This window comes from Martes martes (assembly GCF_963455335.1).
Source record: "Martes martes genome assembly, chromosome: 17".
In the NCBI taxonomy this organism is placed as follows: Eukaryota; Metazoa; Chordata; class Mammalia; order Carnivora; family Mustelidae; genus Martes; species Martes martes.
In genome coordinates, this window is record NC_137905.1 from 2,988,241 (window position 1) to 3,005,354 (window position 17,114).

Genomic DNA, 17,114 nt, shown 5'->3' on the forward strand with positions numbered 1-17,114 from the left:
GGAAAGACACTCCCTCCCCCCTGCTGTGCTGGGCACAGTGTGTCTGCCCCGCCACCACCCTGAGCATTGTCAGTCCCTCCTGGCCTTGTGGGCTGACCCCCATGTACTGCATCACCTGGGCTCCCTTGTAGGTGGGCAACCAGCGAGCTCAGCCAATCAGAGGCATCCACGTGAAGCGGGAAGGCAGGAGAGGAGAGGGGCTGGGGTATTCCTCCTCGGCTCCCTCCCGTGCCAACACTGGGGCTGCAGCCACACTCACCCGTACTTGCCATGGAGCTGCCCTTCCCCTGGCCTGGCCCCCCGCCACTGTAAGCAGTCCCTCCTCTCTGGTCTTCTCCAGCGGCTCATGTAACGGGGTTTCTGTTTCCTGCTGGAACCCTGATTCTCATGCCTAATGGAAAAAGGTTAAGACCAACCTTTGCCCCACCCCCCCTTTGCTCTCCCCCCTCTCTGCCAGGGTAAATAAAGGCAACAGAGTTGACCACATAGCGCCCCCACCCCAGGACCTAGGACATGTGCTCTAGTTACCCCCTTTCCTTAGGGCCACCTTCCAGGGCCAGAACTGAATCTTGCAGTCGTTCTCCTCTGCCCACCGTGCCGGAGGCCCTGGGCTTGAATGCACATCAGGCCTGTGGGCGCCTCACACGGTCTGCCCAGTGAGACTGGCGTTTGGATGCCACTGCGGGAGGCACGCCCCTCGCTCGGCCCAGTCTCCACCGCGTCCTAGTGCTCCCCACGAGGATGCTGCACACGTGCGTGGTGTCTGCCCGGCCCTAGAGAACCCCGCGTCTGGTGTTCCTGAGGGAGGAACCTGGATGAGGGCAACTGTAGCAGAGAACTTGCCGTTCAGCTGTTCAGACGTGTTTTTAAAAACTGCTGGAAATGTGGATCCAAAGAATTTTACCTTTCCAAAGAATTCATGCTCTTTATTTTTAAACAATGAACTTTGCTTATTATCATGCCCGTTTTTCACTCTATGGAGTAACCTCCGCTTCCTGCAAGCAAGATGTCTCCAGACACCGTGAGGATGGGAAGTGCCCAGAGCTGAGGCTCCCTCTCCAGCGCCTCCGCCCCTGGAAATATCACCTGCGTCTGTGACGCTAACAGTAGCTTTCAGCGGCAACGGTGACCTCATGGCTGGCCAGTGCTAAAACCCGCACGTGGATACACCCCGGCTCCTCCTCCTGAGACGGTAGGGACCACGCGTGGCCTCCCTCACAGAGAGATGCCGTTAGATCCGAAATGGCGAATCACATCCTGCTCAGGTTCTGGAATTCTCTCGGAGGCATTTGAGACCCAGCAGGGCCATTAGCTGCTACGAGAGCCCATGCATGCCCAGCACCAAAGCAAAAGGCCTTTGCAGAGCTCTCTTACCCTTGCGCAAGTCAAAGAAGCAAAGGCCTCAACGCCGATGTACCTTCCAAGACTCTTTAATGAAATCTTTGTTAGTTTCATTAGAGAAGCACGAAATCCAGAGCTTCCCTGGCTGGAACTGCATCGAGAAAGAAAAATCTTTCTGGAAGTAGCAATGCTTGGACTAATCTGAAAGGATTCAGCGTTGGATCTGCGCCCTCTGTCCCACTCCTGTGCAAACAAACATGAGCTTCTGCGCGTCCCTGTGTGCAGAGCCCACGCATATGCACACAGGCACGTGTACAAGCGTGCACACCCACGCCCAGCCCTCTGCGTCCACCACGGTACTCGGCACTCACACTCCATCCCCACGATGATCGGCGCGTGGCCGTGTGTGTGTGCACTGAGCTCGGACCGCAGGCCTTTCTCAGAAAGACAAAATCTGTTCCCTTTGTTCAGAAGGGAGCGCAGGGGCTACCTTTAGATCGCCTGAGAGTAGAACGAACAGGTTGCTTCTGGTTCACCCTAAATACGGAGGGGACTTTGCTCTGAGTAAGAGAAGAAACCATTTTCCGTCTTACTGACCTGCAGCCTGGGGCCTGTGGTTAAATCCGGAGTAGTGGCACAGCCGTGTGGACTGCTAAGACCGACAGGTCCTCCCTTTCTTCCGTAGGAAGGAATCTGCACGGGATTGTACCGATTCCATACATCCTGTCACTCTCCCGTAGCCCATTCCCCTCAGCCTTCCCAAACCAGATGAACGTGGGGATTAGGGACCAGAATGCCTCCTTATGTGTGTATAAACATTCTTACACAGCAGACACATGCTCCTGCCTCTTTTTTTTCCGAGCCATAAAAATGATGTTTATATTATACTTCTTGGAATTGTAACTCTAACATGCCATCTTTTTTCAAAATGGCAGTATTGGATTATTGGCTTCTCCAGAAATCAGCCACCGTAAATTAACAAAACGCGTGAGATAGCAAATCAAACGCAAAAAAAAAGAATAAAGAAAAATTAAAAACATAACCAATACCGTGGCGTTTCCACAATGTTCCAGCAGCACCCACCGACCCCGGGCTTCTCTGCTCCTGCTCTACCCAGTCCATGTGTGAACCCAGCCTCGGAAGCCAGAGCCCCTGAGATGCTGACGGGGCTCCCACATGTAATCCCCGGCTCGTCTCTCCTATTACATTGTTTGCTTATTCCCCCCGGTAGTCCACTGAACCAGTCACCGAGAGGTTAATGAAAAAACAACTTTATTCACAGAGGCTGAGACTTTGGGATAACAGAATGTCCAGGACAGCCCTTCCGCCACATTGTAGGTTAATCACAGTGAGCCTGGGTCTCAACAGTGGGACCTCATCAACGTTCTCAAAATCAAGGACACTGTGCAGCTCACCAAAACGTCCCCACCGGCCTGGGCAGACTATGCTCAGGAAAACGTACGGGTCAGTGGCAACTGCCTTTAAGAAGAAATTCTCAGAAAGTCAACTCTGTGTTTCCTAATCATTAGATCATTACGCGTGTCTGAAATGTCCTGTCGAGGATATGAAGCGATATAGGCTCTCTTGCTGGGAAGTTTGTGTTCATCTTTACACAAGTCCTGGAAATCACTTCCAAAGTTATTTTGAAGATCTGTTGCAGCCTACCTCCAGAACTCGTGACTTACTGGGCCTTTCCCACGTGAGATAAAACTAAAGTAACCTGGAGGTTCAGGAAATTCCGCTTCCCCCACAAGGCAACCCAAAGAGGGAGCTAACCAAGAGGTCAGATGCACTTCCCAAAAGTTCCAAGCTGAACTGGGTTGTAAAAATCTCCATCTCCTTATCCAGATCTTTGTTGCAGGACCCCCCTTCCGTACCCCCCAACCTTCTTGCTCCCCACCCCCCAGATTTCCAGGCACCTCCCTAAGGTGTTTATTAGCTGTTGGCTCTGGGCCCACCCCGGGGAAGGGGCTCGGAGGGAAGAGCTGGGTGCTGGCTGGGATGCCATCAGCCGGGAATGTTGGAAAGAATCCTCCCACCGAGCCTCCTATTTGGGGTCCAAAGACACCCCCAGCAGATACCAGAAGTTTCCCTTTCTCTGCCCAGCATGACCCGTCTTGGCCAGTATCTGCCTTTTGTGTTTGTTTCATCCAACTTTTTGGATTAAATGTGGTCCTTTCCTACACGATTCTGGGAATTGTAGGAAAAGTCCAACCTAGGTCTTGCGGAAAAAAAACAACTGAGATGGAAAATCTTCTATGTCCAAGACACCTTCCCTCCCCCTCACACACTTCCGGTGTCCTCTGCTATCTTCTGATCCCTTAAGAACAAAAACAACAAGACAGGACGCCTGCTAATGTCGGCAACATGTCCAGGAGATCATGGGTGCTGACTAGCATCCTGTCATAATGCACCAAAATTTCTTTATAGCGTGTACTTTCTTACCAGCGGTTGTTAATACAGACATTTTCACAGGGCAGTTGTACTATAGTCAAGCATCTAGCCAAAGAATATAGCATATTCCTTTTACTGTCTAGAAAGAAAAAAAGAGAAATTCTCTATTTAAAATAAAACTGTGTTTCTTAGGTGGCACCTGGACATTGGTTGTAAATCCTCACCAGGTCCTAGATCTCCCAAAGAACCTGAAACACAGGGGTCACTGCCAGTGTCCCCACAACAAGACTTCAAGGACAAACCCAGCCGTGAACACCCACCACCCCATGGATTCAAAGCCAAGGCCTGAGCCGCGGCGACAACGGAGCTGGCCACAGTCAGACTGTGGCTCCGTCGGAAAGCACCCCACTGTCCCTTCCGTCCTGCTCCCTGGTCGTCTGGGCCCTTACGGCTCTGGACATGAAGGACCCGTGCTGGGTAGCAGAAGACCACAACCTCAGACTGACCTAAGGTCAAGGAATTCTCCCGCTCTGGCAGTAGGGGGTCTGAGAAGCCCAAGTTGTAGCCAGGCACAGTCTTTTAAATCTCCAAAGGTGCTCCGGGTCCTGGGAAAGTCCGCCTCACCTCGGAGGAGGCAGGCCATGGTGCCCACCTGCGTGCAAAAGTTGATAACCCTTCCCAGGATCCACACGCGGCAGAAGAAAAGATTATTTAAAAAAAAAATGTAATAAGTGGCTTCTTTCCCCAGCGATGGGACCCCTGGTGGCTCACAAGTCCAGCCCAGGGTGGGGTAAGGACCCGCGCCACCGCCGGCCTTACTGGAAGGGAAGCGCGGTGTCCGGAAGCTGCAGAGGGAAATAGGACAGGAAAGGGATCCCGAGCTGGTAAAAGCCGCCCTGGACGTGGGGGTCGAGCATCAGGGAAGCGTTGAAAGGCAGACGGAGGCTTGAGGAGGGGGCCAGAAGTGAGGCACCCAAACAGCTGCCGGGCCCCGGCTTGGCGCCCCCCAAGAGCTCGCCCCCTCCAGCCGGCTTCTGACCCCGCCGTCCCGCCAGGATGCTGTCTATGCTGAAGCTCTTGGACTTGTCGGAGCTCTTCGGAGAGCCGTGGGAAGCAGGGCGTGGGGGGGACGCCGGGCCATCCGCCGTGCGAGGTGGCTGGCCCAAGGCCAAGGCCGCTGCGCCCTGGGCAGCGTCGCCCCCGGCCTCCTCCGGGGACGCGGGCCCAGGCCGGTGGAGCGGCGCGGGCGGAGAGGAGCCATCGCGCAGGGGCGAGGGGCGAGCGGGCGCTCCCTCCTGGCGGGGGGTCGCAGGGCCGCGGCGCCCGGACCCGCTTCCCGCCCGGGGCTGCGCCTCGGAGCCGCGCTCCTGCGTCTCGGCGCGGGCCCGCTTGGCCTCCGGGGCCCCCGGGCCTGGCTTGGGCTTCCTCTTCCGGCGCCGGTAGTTGCCGTTCTCGAACATGTCCAGGCAGCGAGGGTCCAGCGTCCAGTAGCTGCCCTTGCCTGGCCGCCCCTTCTCGCGGGGCACCTTGACGAAGCAGTCGTTGAGCGAGAGGTTGTGGCGGATGCTGTTCTGCCAGCCCTGCCGGTTGTCGTGGTAGAAGGGGAAGCGGTCCATGATGAACTGGTAGATGCCGTTCAGCGTGACCCTCTGCTCCGGCGCGTCCTGGATCGCCATGGCTATGAGCGCGATGTAGCTGTAGGGCGGCTTCTGGGGCGGCTCCGCCCGGCCCGAGGCGGCCAGAGCGGCCGCGGGGGCGAAGGCCAGAGGCAGCCCGGGGCTCTCGGGGCCGGGGCCGTACAGATAGAGCATGGGTGAGGCGGCCAGAGCGGGCAGCCGGGGACCGAAGAGGTGGCTCATGGCGAGCCCCAGCCGGCGCTGCGCTCCCCGCGACGCAGGCGACCCAGCGGCTTAGGGACTGCGCCCCGCGCCGCGCGGGCCCTCCCGGGGAGCCCGCGGTGCGTCTGCCTCCGGCTCCGCCGCTCTCCCCGACCGCTCCGTGCTCTGTCCCTTCATGGCTTTAAAAATGTTAAATAATTGTTGTAAGTTTGCTATTATATGTTGACTTAGCGCTGGAAAATAAATTGTCTATGATAAACAGTCGTTGTGTGCTCGGCCCACCCACATTAATTAAAATTTCATTGCTGAAAAACTCCAAGCTTTTCCCTCCACGTGTCTTTTTGATACCAGCCAATCGGTTTCGGGGCTCTTCCTTCATTTGTTTATAGAATTAGTCTGTTGATAAGTCCGCCCACCCAAGTTGAATCAAGCTGTGTTTATTTGGAAAAATTTCCGGGCACCCAATATATAAACGCACTGATCTGATGTTTGAAATATCACGTCCACCCCTTGACGCTGTAAGCACACAGTCAGTGAGGCAGGATGTGGACCGCGGCGGCTGGGAGCAGGGTCTGCCTGGCCAGGAAGGAGAGGTGGGGATGGGCGGGGGGCGCAGGGGTGAGTTTTACCGCTGGCCTGGGGAAACCCAGTTATCCCGAGCCTCCCACAAAAGGTCTTTTTTTCTCTCAGGCTTCATAGATGCGGGGATGCCATGGTCTCATAAAATGCCTCCTTGGGGGTCTTTGGAAACTTTAAGATATTGAAGGGGGGCGTGGCGTGTCTATCTAAGAGGTCTGGGAGTCTGGGAGTCTCAGAAGAAGAGGATGCAGGCTTGGAGAAACCATCTGGATGCCCTGCAGGAGCTGGAGGCACTGGGGGGTGGGGCTGGTATCCCGGAGGGGGCCAGCCTCTACCTCCAGGGCTCCCTGGGGACCCAGAAGAGACCTCCAGGAGCCCAGCTTCCCCCAAAGCCAAGGCCCAGGGTGCTGGGGAGGGAGATCGAGAGGGGCAGGGGTACCTGGTCCTTGGCTTGGTTGAGGGTAGTTCCGAAAGAGACCCGTTTGGAGAGGTCAGGGGGGAGAAGCTACAGTGTTTCTGATGGGACTGAGGTTGCAAGCAAGGAACACCATAAAAGGGGAATTTGGCAGCTGTCGCGGGAGAGCTGGTATTTGTGAATGCGGGGTTCTTGCTTTATATTCTGCGCTTTCCTGTTTATAACAAGGAGGGGGGTTATAACAACTTTACAAGTGCACGCAGCTGGCCCGTGATTACATTAAGCATTTGGGAAGCCTGCTTGCTCTCCACCCGCCCCCCCACCCACTCACCCTGGGGTGTAAGCACCCCCACCCCTGTCTCGTTTTACATTCAGCCAAGTTAGATTTTGAATCAAAACCCCTGAATGATGCCGATTCAGAAGGTGCCGTCTTCTGTTCCACCCGGTTGCTGGGGTGGGGGCGGGGGCATCCGTGCCGCTGGTGCCTGTTCATGATCTCTGCTGACGATTTTTTAAAAGAAAAAGAAAACCACTTGGGATAACTGAATTAGCGTTTCATTGAGTAAAACCCGTGGGGATGCCAGAGAAGAGAGGGGGGAGAGGGAGGCAGGTGGGCGTAGGAATGGCCCATGGGTGGCTCAGCTCTGCGGGAAAGGGAGCGAGAGGCACTACGGGGCAAGGGGCAGGCATGTCGGCCGCCGCCTGTGTCACAGAGAGGCGACTTCTGCTTGCGGAAGGCCAGGTCTCCCCTGGACAAGGGAAAGCCGGAAGAATCCCACTCCACAATGGGGACTCCATAAAGTAACTCGGATGTTTGGGGGTTCCAGATAGCAGAGGAGTGGGCAAGTTTGACACACGCAAAAGGAAGTCAAAATCAGAGTCGAAAAACCGGTTTGGGAGCAGGCGAAGCTTGAGGGAGCGCCAGGCTGGGCGTTGGGACACCTCCGGGCCTCCCTCCGGGGCGCTGCGCTTCTAACTTAGGCCAACCTGGCTCCGGCCTGGGTGTGGAGGGCGGCCCTCTAGCCGGGAGGGGGCGGGGCGCTGTCCTCTCTGGATCTCACCCGAGCACCCCCTTCAATCCTGGGGGGGGGGGGGGGGAAACACCTCAGGGCCCGAGCGTCTGCAACCCGCGGCTCCATCGTCCCCGGAGTCCCCCAACCTCTCCAGACCAGCGCGCCCCCCACCCCCGCCGGCAAGCTCAAGTGTGGGTCTAGCTTGATGTCCAGCCTCAGCTCTCGCGCCAACAGACCCAGAGGAGGAGCCAAATGGGGGTCACTACGCACCAACCCCTCCGCACCCGGAGCCCTCCCGGGCGCTTGCCCCGCACCCGACGTCCACACGCACATCCCTGCCTCTCCCGAAAGGCGCGCCGCCCGAAGCGCTCCTTCTAAACTCCAAGGCAAACCCGAGCTTGAATCCGTGCAATCCGAAACGCCGCCCAGTTTGGGCGTGGGCGGGACGCAGGCGGGGACCGCGCGGCTGCTGGGCGGGGCGCCGGTAGTCAAGAGAGAAAGAAGGAAAAAAGCCCACTCCGGGTGGCGATCTGGAGAGGCGCGTCCAGCCCCACGCGTCTGCAGATTTGCGGCGTCTCCGGGAGGTTCCTCCCAGCAGGAGAAGTGCGTGGCGCCCTAACCCGGCTCCCGCGCGGGGTCCAAGCCTGGGGTCCCAGGCCAGGAGTTAGTAACTTGAGCCTAGGAGGAGCCCGCGGTGGGAAAGAGCCCCGCGCCGGGCCATGTTTCCGGGGAGCGCATGGCACAAGCCTCTGGCGACCGAGTGCGGATGCGCCCTCGTGCGGAAGCTCTGTGTGTTGAGGCCCTGTCTGAGGCCAGCTGGGGGGGCAGAAGAGCCTGGGAGGCGGCCAGGCTGCCTGGGTATCCCAGAGAGCCAGATGGGGACACTGAAAGTTCTCCCTAGGCCCGGAGTCTTCAGGTCCCCCCAAACGCATTCATCTCTGAAGTCAGTGCCACTGCGTCTCCCAGCCTGCAGCAAAGCCCTGAGATTTCCAGCCTGCCCCCATGCCCCGGGAGGACCTTGGGAGTTCCCACTCTGGGGTCTGTGTGGGATGAGGGCAGGGGGTACAGTTCCCAGGCCCTGGGGAGAAAGCCTGCTCCTTGGGTACACGGGGCAGAGGCCAGGCAACCAGGCAGGACCAAAGGGGCCTCAGAAAAAAAGGCTGAGGGGAGGGGAGAGACAGGAGGTCTTCCTACCCACCTCCGCCCAAGGCATCTCCCCTTCCTCTGCTCCTCAAGTCAACTGAAAAGCAGATACTCAAGTGAAGGATGATCTGTGTCATCTCCCAAATATTGGCTCGCTTATCTCGGAGGGAAGACAGTCGACAAGGTGTAAATGCACACGAATGAACGACCGCCCATGCTTGCAGTAGGTGTGAGGAGAGGGTGGGAAGATACAGGACCTCCTCAGCCAGGTCACCTTACTGACACCCTAAAGTGACGCCGGAGATGGTGGTGACAAGGACTGTAGGAACGACTAAGAGGTCTTGATCGCTACTATGTGCTGGCACCCCCCTAAAACGTCTCTTGGATTAAGTCACTCCTCCTCTTGGCTAAGAAGCAGAAGCCTTCATTGTCCCCATTCTGCAGACCAGGACACCAAGGCCAGGAAGTTAACTCGAGGAAAGGTTGCAAAGACAAGAGAGCGATCCCATGATAATAGGATTACTGTGTGTGCGTGCCAAGGGCCCTCACAGCATCGATGAGAGACGGGGTGATGGATTCGCCCATTTTACAGATGAGATTTGGAATGGGCAGAGCAAATACCCCAGACACTGGAGGCCGTAAGGAGCCGAATGGGGTGTTGGAACCCACAGGGTTTCCTGCGAAGGTGGATTCTCTGAGGTCTGACGTCCGCAGGCGCCGGCGTCGGCTCCAAGAAGTGTGTCTGGAGCACAGTCTGGAGCACGGTCTCCTGCTGCTTCTCTTGGGGGAAGTGAGCCACGGATGCGACACTCAGCCGGTCTGCCGAAGCCCAGAGAGCAGGGCAGGATTTTCTAAATTACTGATTTCCTTAGAGCTCGTCTTGTTCCCAGCAGTGATTTAAAGGGTCTAAAACAGGGGCGGTTCGGGCATAGCGGGAAGCAGCCTGACACACACTCACTGGGGAACAAAGAATCAGGGCTCTCCTGGTGTCGGGGTGAATCCCGACGGCTCACGGGGAGTCCTCCCTGCGGCCTGGGCACTACCCAAGGACCATCCTGATGTGTGTCGGGTTTACACATCCTCCACGATAAGCCTATTTGATGATCCTATCACTTCTCAGTTGAGAAATGGGCCCAGAGAGCTTGAGGGAGCACGGCCGAGGTCCTGCGAACCCCCAGTCGGCCTGTGAGGAGGCCCTGGGCTGGCGCGTGGGGACTCGGTGCAGAAGGGGTGGCCTGTAAAAACAACACGCCGGCAGAGAGGGAGCCCCGCGGGGGCCGTTGGGAAAGGTAAGACCCAGGGCCCAGGGCCACCGAGCCAGGGGTCAGACGGGCCTCTCTGGCCTCCGTGACCTCCAGCCTGGGTGGGCACACGGACTGCACGCAAAGCTGTCCCCCAGGCTGGGGCAGCCCTCCCCGCGCTCCCCAGCCCCATCTCCTTAAAGGGACCTGTGTGGCCAGGGAGCTAGTCCATCTGCCAGCCCACCCCCGGCCCTTCACGCCGGCTTTGCATACGCACACGCGTGCACACACACACACACACACACACACACACACACAGCCTGCCGCGGGCGAAGCCACCAGAGCCACACACTCGAGAACCGCACTCTACACGGGCCGCGTCCTCCCGTGTTTGCCGTGAAGCCGGGAAGTCGCCATAGCCCGGAGCAGGCTGGCACAAATCAAGGCCGTGGCGTCCAGTCGGGCCGAGTGGCGGTCCTCACTGCAGACTCCCTGAAACAGCCCACCCCCTTCCCTTCATGCCTGTGTCAGAAAGCAAACATTTCAAACGCCTTGGCGAGCCGAGGCCATGCAAAAGGGAGGCGGGCAGGGAATGCTTCTCAGGGTTTGGGAAAGCATTTCGAGTATGTGGTGCCAAAAGGCCCTTTCTGCCGGCACCGGCCGTGTGGGTCCTGCTCACCTAGAGTCAGCCCCCCAGCCACCCCTGGTCTGGCTGCACTGAAGGCCTAAAACCTCGGGTCTCTCTCTGCGTCCGCCACACCCTGAGGGGCAGCAACGTCTCCTCAGGGAACGATGCAGGCACCGATGCCCTGAGGCAGCAGGCCCAGGTTCCAAGACCCCAGCACATTCTCGAGAAACTTGGTTCTGCCCATTATTTAATGGGTCTCCACTCGGTTGGCTGTCTCCGCCCACCTCGGGTTTATGGTTATCAATGAATTCCAATCACGCCGAGCTTGGCCAACACCCCGTGCGTGTTTTGGATTCGGGGTGGGGGTGAGGAGTGACAGACGAGGCAAGCGGGCACCAGGGCTCGCTCTCACCAAGGGATCTGGGAACTCTGCCCTCTCCGCTTTGAATGCAGCTCACAAGCCTCTCCCAGGCCCAACAGCAACCCCAGGCAGTCTTGGGGTAAGAGGAGATGGACCCCAAAACATTTATGAGCCAAGCACCAAAGTTCCCGGGACGCCACATTTGCTCCTTCCTTCCACTGTGGGTCTTCATTTCTTGACAGCAAGGTAGAGGAGTGGCGATAAGTGAGGGCCCGTCATGGGAGCGTGCTATGCGGAAAAGGGAAGGACTGGGCCGCCCCACATGCCCTTACACACACCTGGTCATTTTAGAGATGAGAAGACTGAGACCAGGGAGGGAAGTGGTTCGTTCACACAGCCTCAACTGGGCTTCCATTTCCCAGCCTGGTGCTCCAGCAGTTAGAGGACACAGGTCTCCACTGATTTGGTGTGGGTGGGGACAGGCTACTGGACCCGGGGCGGGGGCAGGGTGGGGGAAAGACCACCTGGCTGCAGACGCCAAGTCCAGCCTGAGGAGAGAGGCTGGGCCACACACGACAGTCCCTCTCCAGCAAAGCTGTGAGCTTGGGGCATGTCTTGGATTCTTACAAGAAGCAGCCTCTTCGGGGCTGGGAATGTGTGGGATTCTCAGAGGCTGTGGAGGCTTTCCCAGCGGCCCACGTCTGTCCAAACAGGGCCCCGGTTAGCTAGAGTCATGGCCAAGGCCCACAGGGCCAGCAGGGTTAACTCTATGGGCCGTGGTCTCTGCCCGGTGTTGGGGTTGCTTGCATTTTATCTGCAGTATCTTTGAGACCTGCCTACCTGGCTCCACGTTACCGCGGCAGGAAGGAACGTGGTCACCCAACCTTCGTGCAAATTGCGCCTGTCCCATCGGCAGAGCAGCTCGGCCGGGAGTCCTGGCAGCCTGACACCAGCATTCCTGCCCTTCCACTTCCGACCTCTTTTCCCCTTTTCCTGATAGGCCCTGGGCCTCCGGAGGACTGAGCAGCCCAAGAGAGGGGAGGCCAGCGGATAAGCGGAGCAAGGACAGCCTGTGCCCCCTCGAGGTCTTTGCACGTCGGGCAGCAGACACTTAGGAGCCCCGGGGACCGGCAAGGCAGCGGTGGATCTCCTCCTTTCCGCACTGCTCAGTTTCACGCTGCTGGGTGCCCCCACCCCGTGGGGGAGCAACGGACGCCCGGAGGCCGCTCAATTCCTAGGCTGGAGGTTGGAATGACTGTGGGGATGCTGAGCCCAGTGGGCTCTGAGCGCAGTGCCCAGCGCACAGGGCCGGCCTTCCGCCTTCTGGCGGAGCGAGTTTACCGGCACCTACTCTGGCCCCTGGGGCCTCAGATGCAGGAAGCTTTCAGGGCTGGGGCATCCCAGCATACCCAGGCCTTACATACCCCTCCCCTGTGCTGCGTCCAGAGGCCTGGATAAAGCCCCAAAAGCAATCCCTCCAGCTGCCCACGCTCCTACGGAAATGGAAGGGCCCTCAGCCATGGCCTCTACGGGCCGCGGGGACCCTGCTGGAGCTACTCACTTGGGTGATCGCAGGCGCACAGGGATTTCTTTCAGAGGCCTCCCCAAAGAGAAAAGATCTCAGTGTGGCTTCGGGGACGGCCCGGTTCTCACCCAATTCTTTCCCATTTCTCTCTCCTTTATTTCTCCTGTGACTCTCAGACCTCGTCTGAATTCCAAATCTTGAGATGAGGGCAAGCTTACAGGGCAGACTCTTAGGAAAAATCTGGGGAAGGAGAAAGCCAGCGGCAAACATCATCTCAAGAACAGGAGCAAAATGGGACCAGAGTACCGAGCTGGGCAAGGAGGGCTGGCCTTTTCTGCGGCGGGGAGAGGGGACGCTGTCTCCCTCTCTTTCCAAGCTGGCTGGTCCAGCTCCCTCAACCAAAGCAAGGGGGCCTGGGGGCCTGCTGGGGGTCAAGCAGCAAGCACTGGGGCTCTCGGATCCTGAGCACTCCGGAAAGGAATAAAATGCTGTTTGTATGTCTTACCTGCCGCCACCTCTGGGGCCACAGATTGAAAAAAATCTGTGTTGCACATATGGGGAAATTTATTTTGCTCACACATCCCCCAGGTCTATTTCAGTGAGACTTAGAGACAACGTGCCATGATTAAAACAACAACACAAACCCAGGTTATGTTCAGCGCCACTGCATCGAGGAAAATCAGTTTTTGGAAAACTCATCATGGCGTGAAATGTTAAATTCACAGGGAACTGCAGCCTTTTCAAAGTACAGCTCACCTCCTCGGGTGGGAAACCCATTCCCAGTTTGGAGTTCTGCCTCAAAATTCACACGGAGAGACCAGCAGGGGAGTTGTACGTTTGGGCCAGCGAAACAAATAAAACCATTCCCCTGCCCCAGCCATATCTCACAACAGTTTCATTGTTATTAAAAACTTTAAAAGACAAGATATCAAAATTGGAAGGGCAAATGATCTCCCTATTCCTTAAAGTCCTGAGAGTTGATAAATTTAGAACTCCAAAAGCATCGTCAATTATCCTTGAAGGCTTTACAATTTTTCACTGCAACAGGGTAAGGATTGACAAAAATCAAATCAAGAAATGAAGAGGTCTGAAAGCCAGCTCTGATCTAGCCACTGGCGGGAATGGTCGTTCCGTGCTCCAGAATCAGTCCCCTCTGGACCTTCTCCTGCCCACGTCAAATCCTTTTCTGGAAAACCATTCCAGTGGGGAAGGAAGCCCGCATTTTAGGAAATGGAGGGGAAGCAGGACTCCCCCTGGTCCGCAGCAGTTAGCATGGAACGCGCTTATCTTTGCCCTTCCTGGCCTCCTCAGTTGGGGATGGCTGGACTCGGAGGTGCAATGGTACACTTTGTTTTGACAATTGGCATGTTTTGCTGCATTTGGCAAAAAGCATTTACAGCAAACGAGACGACTGCGCCCAGTCCTTGAGGCGGCCACATCCAGCCGGGGCTGTTTCTTGACTGCCTAGGCCAGGGTGGGATCTACGTTAATCGAAAGTCTTTTCTGTCACTAACGAAATAATAGGGGAGTGCCCCCATTCCTCGGTGATCCTCCCCACATCCGTCTATCAGTTTGCCCACCTGCGTAACAAAAATAATGAAAACAGGTGGATTTGCAAAAACGCACCTTGTTGGGTTTTTTTGTTTGTTTGTTTTTTAAATGCGAGAGCACAAACACACTGTCCGGACTTTGGGCAGAGAAACAACACGGGTTTATTTTAAGGTAAGTACAACAATTAAGACCACATAAGACAAACACAGGTAAAGTTAAATTTTTAAAGTTTTTTTTTTCTTTTAGGAACGCTCAGGGAGGAATCTACTACACAAAGCCATCACACTTTGTAAATAAAAAGTATCAGATACTTGACTCCTTTATCCGCCAACAACAACAACAAAATAAATTATTTCCTTGTTTTGCAAAAGACCTACCACCGGGAATAGAATGATATCTCGTAAATGTACAGGGATAAAAACCCCACATAGGTTTCTTGAATTTTCATTTTGGCAGTTAGAAATGGTTGGGCAAGGTGAAAAAATCATCCAGTGAACTCAACTTTAAATATTATATTAATGGCTCTGAACAACAAAAAAATAGCCTGATTACAAATCCACACATTTGTACAGCACGGTTAGAGAAATTTAAAATTACACACAGCACAAACGGAGTCTATAGAGGCCCCCATAGAGCTATGGGAGCCTCTACAGAGAGTCATTACTGGGTCGCTGTGGGATTTGGTCCGTAACTTAATTTTTGAAACCCCAGCTGGAGCAGTGAGCACAACCATCCTGGTAGGGGAGGGGGGTTTAAAATCAATATTCATTTCGCTGGACTGCGTCCCTTTACCGGGGCTTCTTAGGATCTCGCAAACGGGGCCGCGAATTAAAGTTACCTGCAGCTTCGCAGAGGGCTGAGGCTGGCGCGCGCTCCCTGGGCTCCCGGGTCTGAGAAAAGGCTGGTGGGCACGTTTTGGTTCTCTGCGGCCTGAACTGTCCTGAGAGGTCCGAGTGTGGGAGGCGAAGCCGGAGCGGGCCAGGCGGGTCAGTACTTGGTGCAGTCATAGGAATAGGGGGCGGCGTGGCGGTAGAGAGACGGCGTGGATCTGTAGGGCAGCTGACAGCTCGCGTTGGTGCTCACCTGCGGTTCCCCGAGGGTCGAGTTCTCCATCCCCAGCCGGTGGGAATTGAACATCTCCCGGACGTTGGGGAAAGTCTGCTGCTGGGCCGCGAACGTGTGGCCCGGGAGGTGGTTCAGGTCCCCGCTGTGGTTGAGATACCAGGAGGCCGCCTGGGCCGCAGCGGCCCCGGGCTGCGGCGCCGGCTGGGGCTGGGGGGCCGGCGGGGGCGGCGGCGCCTGCGGGTGGTGGTGGCCGTGATGCTGGTGGTGGTGGCCGGCGGCGGCGAGCGCGCCCTCCTGGCCGGCGGCGAGGTTGAGGGCGCTCAGGGGCGACGTGGGGCCGCTCGGGTGGTCCGAGAGGGCCTCGTCCAGCGCGGGCGGGACGCACATGTGCGCGGGCCGCTCGGCGCCGGTGTACAGGCTCATGGCGCGCATGCTGCACTGGTAGCCGCCGGCGCCCCCGGCCTCCAGGCCCTGCGCGCACGGCTGGCCGTAGGCGGCGGGCGGCGCGGTGGCGTAGGACAGCGCCAGCGGCGGCACCACCAGGCCCGCGCGCCCGGACGCGGGGCTCAGCTCGCCGCCCGGCGGCGACGTTCGCAGCGTCATGATGTTCTCCACGCTGAAGCCGGGCAGCCCGTTGGGCGCGCCGGCGTGGTGCTCGGGCAGCGAGCCGTCGGGGGAGCCGGCGGGCGTGGAGGCCGCGCTGCACGGGCTGCCCTGCGGCGCGCTCTCGGGGCTCAGCGTCTCCACCTTGGTGATGACCGGCAGCGCCGGCGACGCCGCCTCGCTCTTGATGACCACCTTCTTCTCGACCTCCTTGGGGGCGTCCGCCAGAGGGGGCCCGGCCGGGGCGCCCTTGGCCGCCGCCGGGGGCGGCTCCTTGAGGTGGGCCCGCTCCTCCTTCTCCTTGGGCACGTCCTTTTTCTTGAAGCGCCGCCGCCGCCGCAGGAAGCTGCCGTTCTCGAACATGTTGTAGGAGTCCGGGTCCAGCGTCCAGTAGCTGCCCTTGCCGGGCTTCTTGTCGTCGCGGGGCACCTTGACGAAGCACTCGTTGAGCGAGAGGTTGTGGCGGATGCTGTTCTGCCAGCCCTGCTTGTTCTCCCGGTAGAAGGGGAAGCGGTCCATGATGAACTGGTAGATGCCGTTCAGCGTGATCTTCTTCTCGGGCGCGTTCTGGATCGCCATGGTTATGAGCGCGATGTAGCTGTAGGGCGGCTTTACGAGGTCCTTGGGCGCCGCGGGCTGGTGGTGGTGGTAGGGCGCGTAGGAGCGGCCCATGCCCGCGCCGTACTGCTCCGGGTGGCCGGAGTAGACGCCCATGGGGCTGGCCATGCCGCCGTAGCTGCCCGCCGCGCGGTAGTAATTTTGCTCGCTCAAGTAGGGCACCACTCCCAGGGCGTTGGGGTCGGACACCGAGTAGCGCGCCTGCATGCTGCGTCCGAGACGGCTCGCCGCCGCCTGCGCGCACGCACCGCGAGGAAGGCCCAGCGAGAGCGAGAGCGCGAGAGAGCGAGGGAGCGAGCGGGCGAGAGGCCGGGAGCCGGCGGGGGGAGCCCCGGGCGCCGGGAAGCCTGGGGGGCGAGGAGGGGGAGGCGCCGGCCCTGGGCGCCCGCCGGCGCGCGGAGAGGCGACGCTCGTCGTCAGCGGACCGGGCGGATCGGCATCCTGGAGGGCGCGCCCGGCGAGCGCAGCGCTGGCCCCGGCTCGCTCGCCTGCTGGCTCTCGGGGCCGGGGGTGGCCGCCGGAGCTGGCGGCCGGGGCGCAGCGGAGACGCCACGCGCGCAGCGGAGCGAGGCCGGCCGCTCTGTCCGCGCCGGGAGGGGGACGGCGGCTCTCCTAGCCCCCCAGCGAGGAGGCAGCCCTGAGGGTCAGCAAGCCGGGGTCCAGAGTGGCCGCCCTGCCGAGTCCGGAAAAAGAGGCAAAGTCCCTTTTAGGGTTTGGGAAAAGTTTCAAAAGTCTTCTTGCTGAAAGCAAGTTTTTACTTCCCTCCGGCCACGCCCCCTCCGGGGACTGCGGACCAATA

The 17,114-nt window shown here is 58.3% G+C and overlaps 2 protein-coding genes across 2 annotated transcripts; both read right to left on the minus strand.

Moving 5' to 3' along the window:
- Positions 1-4,550: 4,550 nt before the first annotated feature.
- FOXL1 (forkhead box L1) lies at positions 4,551-5,594 on the minus strand (the record flags this gene model as incomplete). The annotated part of the gene is made up of 1 exon (XM_080829389.1): positions 4,551-5,594. The coding sequence occupies one exon, from the start codon at positions 5,592-5,594 to the stop codon at positions 4,551-4,553; it is 1,044 nt and encodes a 347-aa protein (XP_080685515.1).
- A 9,422-nt stretch (positions 5,595-15,016) lies between these two features.
- FOXC2 (forkhead box C2) lies at positions 15,017-16,522 on the minus strand (the record flags this gene model as incomplete). Its single annotated transcript, XM_080828118.1, has 1 exon — positions 15,017-16,522. One exon carries the CDS (start codon positions 16,520-16,522, stop codon positions 15,017-15,019), a length of 1,506 nt encoding a protein of 501 aa, XP_080684244.1.
- Between the last annotated feature and the right edge of the window lie 592 nt (positions 16,523-17,114).